At 42.8% G+C, this 8,065-nt stretch overlaps 1 protein-coding gene across 2 annotated transcripts in view; it reads right to left on the reverse strand.

Annotated features, from left to right (window-relative positions):
* LEPR (leptin receptor) overlaps positions 1 to 8,065 on the reverse strand; it is a 95,565-nt gene that overhangs the window by 43,122 nt on the left and 44,378 nt on the right. For both annotated transcript variants that reach the window (XM_045291732.1, XM_004699363.2), the window contains exons 5-6: positions 2,432 to 2,640; positions 1,598 to 1,743 (exon numbers count right to left, since the gene is read on the reverse strand). In XM_045291732.1, the coding sequence (XP_045147667.1) occupies positions 1,598 to 1,743; positions 2,432 to 2,640 (355 nt within the window). The remainder of the gene's footprint in view (positions 1 to 1,597; positions 1,744 to 2,431; positions 2,641 to 8,065) is intronic.

The following is an 8,065-nucleotide window of genomic DNA, read 5'->3' on the forward strand; positions in this document are numbered from 1 at the left end:
ATTCATTGTGTTTGTGAAACTAAAAGAAATCTGAAGGGGCAGGATCAAGGCTGTGAGGTAAATTGGGGTAAGGTTTCCCAATGAAAGTCTCTTCTCTTGCTACTCTTGAAATATGGGCATGTGAATTGTCATAATGGGAAAAAATTAGGTGCAATTTTCCTAGCCCTTTTCTCACCAATGCAATTTTCAATTTTCTTAAAATATCTTCAAAATAAGCTCCCATGATCATTCTGTATCCTCCAAGAAAATCTATCCTAATTATCCCTATGGAATCTTCAAAATCTGTCTCCATAAGCTCCTAAGCTGACCTCTCTGCCTTGATTTAACTGGCCTACCAGATCCTCTTGTAAGCCAGCTTTGATTGGACCTTTTTTTTTCAAGGCACCCTACTGAAACTGAGAAAAATATATGACTGACACAACTTGTCTGCAGCCATCCACGGATCATGGAGACATGTTAAATGCAGTTTGCTTAGACAAAACCACTACCCATATGTGTATTAACTAGAACCCTAGTAGCAATGCTTTCGTACCTACTTACATAAATTGCAAACTCCTTGCATGGTCCACAAGGGTCTTCTTGATCTCCTTCCTCTTTCACTCCATCCACCTCATCCCCTGAGTTCTCTCCATCCTTTCTCTAATTAAATCTCCTGTCATTTTCATCCTCACAGCTACACTGGCTTCTAGATGTTCCATACACGGGGTCTCCCCACCCTGTTCTCTCTATTTAGAGTCATCTCCCCCAACATAGATATCTGCATCACCATCTTCTTCAAATCTTTGTCATATGTCACCCTCAATGCAGCCTCCCCAACCTCCATTTAATATTACACCAACTCCACCAGCACTCCTAAACGCCTCATCTCTTTTTGCTATTCCAATCTCACTGAAGTGCCTCATGCAAGTAGATTAGTTCCTCTCATTTTGTAGATGCCCATTACAGACAAAAGGACTTTGAAAACTCATGAAAAAATAAAATTTCCATGAACTTTTTGAAGCTCCCTCATACGTAATGAATGAATTATATTTTAATATGCTTTACAGTAAAAATGTATGTATTGCATATAAATAAGTATATTGAGCCACACAAAGTATGGATTAATGTAAAATCAGACAATCGACGTGCAAATGTTAAGTAAAATTTCAATTACGAATTCAAGTTTCCGTAACTGGACTTCTTATAGGCATTCAACCATATAAATTTTTATGTGTGTATAGGTGTGTGGTAAGCAGATAGCAGACAGTCAAATAAATAAATGGTTCTAATACACACAAATTTTGAAAAAGCACTAAATTCTTGGAGGCATTTATTTTTTAATATATAAAAGTATATAGATTCACATATAAATAATATTGAGTAATGTGAAATAACTTACTAAAGATATTCTCTAAAAATTCAAGAATGTTATTCCTATAACCATTTCCTATGACAATCTTGAATTAGATGATCATAATATCAGAGTACCACTCACTCTGCCCTGGAAAGATCATGTGCATCTGGTATGCAGAGAGCAATTTCTATGAGACTTAATGAGGTTTCACCTGTTCTGTAGATACTTCTCAATGTTTCATTTTATTTGCTAAAATATACTTACTTCTTTCACATTTGTTGTAGAATTCTCAGAATATTTCACTTGATATTGAAGTTGAAATGGCACTGGAGTTGGGCTGGACCAAGATATCTTTAAATTGCCATTGTCTGTGATTTCCATATGTAAACCTAATGGTGGATCAGGCTTGACTTAAGGAAAAAAGAAAAGAAAACATTTACATCAAACAACCTTTATGAGAAGTATGTCTGAGTAATATGAAGGCATGATTCATTTTCAGCATATCCTATCCTTTCAGTGATGTCACTAATGACTTTAATTAAGGTCTAATTACAAAAATGTAACCCATGCTATAATCACATCTACAACTTATGCCTTACCACAGGAACCCATGCATCTTCATTTCCTCTCCCCAAATGGTAAAACTATGATGACATGTTATCCATTATCCAGTGTTTCCCAAAGTCATGCTGCCCTTGAGAGGTGCCAGAATGACCCAGGGAGACCACAAAAGCACATGCCTGCATTTTGCCCTGAGATAGACCAAAAACTGAATTAAAACAAAACTTTCTAATTTGCAAGGAGACACCGAACAATTTTTTTTTTTTTCTGAAAAGGGTGCAGTAGCCAAATGCATTCGGGAACCTATGCAACAGACCCATAATGTAAATACATCGCGGTTTGTTTTTCACGTTTCAGTTGCCAGAGCAGAGATCCCTATGCCAATATTACATTGCTTTAAAAGCTGTGACTACTGCTCACTGAGACTAATCAGCATGCATGATGGGCTAAAGGTAAGGCACTAATTTAAAACCTGTAATCAATTTTTAACAAATCTCTATGATTAATGTTGATATTTTTATCTTATGTAAAACTTACTGATACTTATGGGCTGAACTGTCATTAGAGGTGACTGAAAAATGGCTCCACCAGATGAGATTTCCAAAAACATGAAGTAAGTACAGTTGAGTTTGGACGGTAACACAGGCACATGACATTGACAACACTCGTGGGCACTGCAGTTGCACTTCACATTCCTAAAACTGTCCTTCTCGGGGAGCAGAGATAAATCTTCTAACACCTCAGACCTATAATTAGGAAATAAGAGCAAAATGTCTGTGTATAAAACTGATCAGGACCTGATTAAAGTCCTCTACACTCTATATGCATGGTCCCACACAATCATTTGGTGGAAATTACAAAGAAATGGAGAGAAAAGCCCTATCAAATTTCACTTCACTTGAAGTATGGATTACACCTCAACATTAAGAAAACAAAAATTGGGTCTACTGGGAAGATGGCGGACCAGGGGACCCACTTACTTTGAGAGCTCTCTCGAACTAGGTGGGTTTGGTGTCCAGGTAGCCGAGTGGTAGGCGTCTGGTGAGTGAAATATCCCCCCGGGCCAGCACCCCACCCTCAGCCCACACATTTGTCCTGAGCCAGGGCCTCGGTGATCCAGGACCCGATTCATGGGACATCTCAGGTCATAAGCCCCCGCCATCGGAGCCAAGACTAGCGATAACCCCACTCCATCCCCAGACCAGGGCCCCGCGCCCAGAGTCACTTTCCTGCTCTGCCGAGACATGCGCAGTGATGGCGGGAACCCCGACAGCAGCTGCCCACTCGCGGAACCCCACTAGGAGAGTAGTTTCTCCTTCCCTCGGGCCCCCTCTTTCCACGTGGCAGCGATCTGCCCTTGGGCTCACGTCCCTCCCTCCATTCATCCAAAGCCCCGGGTGGCTGACCTGCAATCTACCAGGGGCTGCCTGGGCGACCCACACGGGAGACCATCCACCCCCACTGCTGCCTGGGACCTCTCTACTGGCACCCCATTTGCCAGCCGCCCACCCCTATCAGCCTAGCTCCCACTCCATTCCCGGCCTGGGAAGCGGAGCAATGCGCTTCCCGCTGGCGCCAAGCCCACCGGAGCCCCCGCGGAGCGCCAAACCCGCCTGCCACGGAACAGTGGGCGCGCCTGCCCACTGGGAGCACGAGTGACAGGGCTCTGCACGCTTGCCAGAGCGACCTTGCCCTCCCTGGTGCGTTAAGGGGTTTCTCATGCCCAGTGGCTCCGAGCTTTGAGTCTGCCACACGACGTGCTCCCCTCATGGTAGAGGACAGGAACCATTGCCGGCTGCTTCCCACCAGAGCCGCTGCTGTCTGATCCGGCTCAGACCACAGCGCTTAGGAGCCTGCGCCGCTCACAAGGCCGGCAGCTCAAGTGATAAATGCTCGCCGGCTAGGGAGCCTGGGAAGCAGCTTTGCATTCCCCGCCAGAGCTGTCTATGTGCTCAGGTCAGCTCTTACCACTGTCGAGCCAGCTTCCAAGCCTGCCCCAGCCCTCTCCAGCCCGCATAGGAGGCAGGTGCCGCGGCCTGTGCCTCCCTCAGCACCCCTTGCGGCCCCAGTCTTTTCCTGCCAGTGCAGGAGGCTCAGACTCCCGCCTGCATGGCCTCTGCCCACAGGCTCTACTCTACAGGCCTGCAGGGAACTGGGAGGGCTTGCTGATCTGAAGAGCATTTTCCCCTCACATAGCCCTGCTCCAGAGCCCAGATCAGCACCACATCCCATGGCAGCGAGGCCTCGCCCAACTCCACCTTCTATTAGGCATCGCTAGAAGTTGGAGGGAAAAGAAGCGGGGAGAAAAATCTAAATATATACATGTATATATCTTTTATCTCTTGCTGGTTTCCTCTTTTTTCTCTTTTACTTTCTGTGCTTTCTTCTCTCTCTTCTTTCTTCCTCCCTTTTCATTATTGCTATTACTTCTCTTCTGCCCCTTTTCTATAGGTTTTTCTTCTATCTTTTTCTTTTCCCACTTTCACTACCATCACTTCTTTTCTCTCCTCTTTTATAGCTTCTCCTTCCTTCTCTCTCTCCAGTGTTTTTCTTTTTCCTCCCAAAATTTTTAAATCATTTTTTAATTTTTAACCCTTTAACTTTTTCTTTTTTGTTACTAAACAAAAAATGGGCTGCTAAGGGTACCCTGACAGACCAGGTCAAAGCAGCCTGGGGGCACTCACTGAGGCTCCAGCCCCACTCCAGTCGCTGAAACATCTCACCACTGCTGGTCACTAAGCCTTCGGGGAACTCTGCCTACACAGCAGTCTGGTCCATCCTTAGAGTAGGTCATAGGCAACTGCCTGAAAGAATCCTTAACAGAAACACAGATAAGGGGCCCCTGGCCTACCAGAAACATGGGGCCTAGGAAAGGATGGAGGAAAAAGCAACAGACCACACCACTGCCAACAAAAAAACCAGAGAGACAAAACATAGCAGCTAACGTCTCTCATAGAAGAAACAGATACAGATCTGCCACAGAAGGAAATCTTCAGAAGTCTGCTCGCAGTAATACAGGAGCTTAGGGAAGCAACCCTGAACAAGGATGCAATAATAGAGGAGTTGAAGTCCACAATGGAGGGGATGAAGTCCACAATAGAGGGGATGAAGTCCACCCACCAAAGGGAACTGCAAGAGCTAACAGAGGAGGTAGCAGAAGCCACACACAAAGTCACAGAATTTACGATTAGGCTAGAGGAGGCAGAGAACCATATCAGCGACCTCGAGGACATTCAAACAGACCTAAGCAAGCGAGAAAGACAGTCAGATAGGAAAATTAAAGAAACAGAAGATAGCCTGAAATAAATGACAGATGCTGTGAAGAGGAATAATATTCGAATTATTGGTCTACCCGAACTTAACACAACACACAAGTCGACAGCAAAGATAGCAAAGCAATTTCTGGAAGAAAACTTTACCGCCCTAACAAGGGCGAACCAGCACTCATACAGGAAGCAGAAAGGACGCCAGCTAGATTATACCCCAAGAACAACACGCCAAGACATATAATAGTAAAAATATCCAACTTTGAGGAAAAAGAGAAAATTTTATGAGTAGCAAGAGAAAGGAAGACAGTCACATACAAAGGAGCACAGGTAAGAATATGCTCAGACCTATCAGGAGATACTGTGAAGAGGACGAGAGAATGGAGCAACATCTTCTGAAAGCTGAAGGAAAAAAACGCCTCCCCCAGGATCCTGTACCCTGCCAATTTATCCATTAAGATAGATGGTGAGATAAGGGTCTTCCAGGACAAGGAAAGACTCAAAGAATATGCTGTAAGACACCACACCTGCGGAAGATACTGGCTGACTCACTATGGCCAGAGGATCAACCTCCACCAAGAGCAAACAGGAGATCACCATATAGCCCATCTCCATCTAGAAGCCAATATTCCAGCAACAATTACCAGGACAAGAGGGTCTCAGATGGAAAAGAAGACAAGATAGAAAATCTACACTCAAACACAGCACACTAATATGAGTTGAGATAGGTAAAGACCCAAAACACAAAACGGTATGACAACTATGAACCCACAGATAGTGATAATAACTGAAATCCAATGGACTCAATTAGTACATTGAAAGAAAAAGGCTTGAGGACTGGCTCAGAAAACATAATCCATCAACGTGTTGCCTGCAAGAGACACACCTTAAGTGCACAGACAAGAATATGCTAAGAATAAAGGGTTGGCAGAAAGTTTACCAATCGAATTCTAACTCAAAAAAGACAGGGGTAGCTATCTTAATCTCCGACAATATTGACTTCAAGATCCAAACCATAAAAAGAGACAAAGAGGGACACTACATAATGCTCAAAGGTTCAGTAAACCAAGAAGCACTTAGCATATTGAATATCTACGCTCCCAATAATGGTGCAGCGAATTTTGTCAAACAAACTATTAAAAAGATGAAAAAAGAAATCATGGACTCAACAATCATAGTAGGTGACTTTGACACTCTGCTATCAGAGAAAGACAGATCACTGGGAAGAAAGCGCAGCAAAGATGCCATAGAGCTAAACAATGTAATTAGGCAACAGGGCCTGACAGACATTTATAGAGCTTTCCATCCAAACGCAAAGGGTTTCACATTCTTCTCTAGTTCACATGGATCTTTTTCAAGAATAGATCACATGTTGGGACACAAGTCCAGCCTGAGTAAATTCAAACACATAGATATTATCCAGACATCTTTCTCAGATCAACATGCCATAAAGCTGGAGATTAATAAGAGGATGTCCAGGAAAGCAAGGGCAACCAATTGGAGGATGAACAACAATCTCCATAAAGCTGGAGATTAATAAGAGGATGTCCAGGAAAGTAAGGGCCACGAATTGGAGGATGAACAACAATCTCCTGCAACATGAATGGGTACAGGCCCAGATTAGAGTGGATATCAGGAAGTTTCTAGAAACTAACGAGAATGAGAATACAACATGTCAAAACTTATGGGACACTACAAAGGCAGTTATCAGAGGTAGCTTGCTATCATTGAAAGCCTATATGAAAAAAGAAGAGCGGCATATGACAGATACATAAACACAATCCCTCCAACAACTAGAACAGAGTCAGCAGAACCACCCCTCAAAAAGCAAGAGAAACGAAATAATAAAAATCAGGGCAGAGTTAAACCAGTGGGAAGACAAGAGAACAATACAAAAGATAAATGGAGCTAATAGCTGGTTCTACGAAAGAATTAACAAAATTGACAGTCCTCTGGCAAAGCTTACCAAGGATAGAAAGGAGCAAACATCAATAGCCAGGATGAGGGATGAAACAGAGGCAATAACAACAGACCCCAATGAGATTAAAAGGATAATCACAAAATACTATGAAGGTCTGTATTCTAATGAATTCAGAAACATGGAAGACATGTATAAATATTTGGAAAAACAGTCTCTCCCTAGATTATCTCAAACAGAGATTAAGAACCTCAACAAACCCATAGCGAAAGAAGAAATAGAGAGTGTCATTAAAAATCTACCAACAAAAAAAGTCCCAGGGCCAGATGGCTTCACAGCAGAATTCTACCAAGCATTCAGGGAAGAGTTGACACTGATCCTCCACAAAGTATTCCATAACATAGAAGAGGATGGCAAACTCCCAAATTCATTCTACGAAGCCAACATTACTTTAATACCCAAACAGGGCAAAGACCCCGCAGGTATAGAGATTTACAGAGAAATATCTCTAAAGAACATAGATGCAAAAATCCTTAACAAAATATTGGCCAATAGAATACAAAAGTATATAAAACATATCATCCACCATGACCAGGTAGGATTCATTCCAGGGATGCAGGGATGGTTTAACATCCTAAAATCCATCAATATTATATACCACATCAAGAAGAAAAAGGTTAAAAACCATATAATATCCTTAGATGCAGAAGAAGCATTTGACAACATCCAACACCCATTCCTAATCAAGACACTCATGAAGATAGGATTGGAAGTTAAGTTCCTCAAGCTGATACAAGCTATCTATGAAAGGCCAACAGCCAGCATCATAATCAATGGAGAAAAGACAAAAACAATCCCACTGAAAAAGGGTAAAAGACAAGGATTCCCCTTGTCCCCACTTCTATTCAATATTGTTTTGAAGGTTCTGGCTAACAACATAAGACAGTGGAAGGACATCAAAGGGATCCAAATAGGAGAGGAGGAGGT

The sequence above is a fragment of the Echinops telfairi genome, unplaced genomic scaffold (genome assembly GCF_000313985.2).
Source record: "Echinops telfairi isolate 266 unplaced genomic scaffold, ASM31398v2 ScPeMD7_443;HRSCAF=831, whole genome shotgun sequence".
Classification (NCBI taxonomy): domain Eukaryota; kingdom Metazoa; phylum Chordata; class Mammalia; order Afrosoricida; family Tenrecidae; genus Echinops; species Echinops telfairi.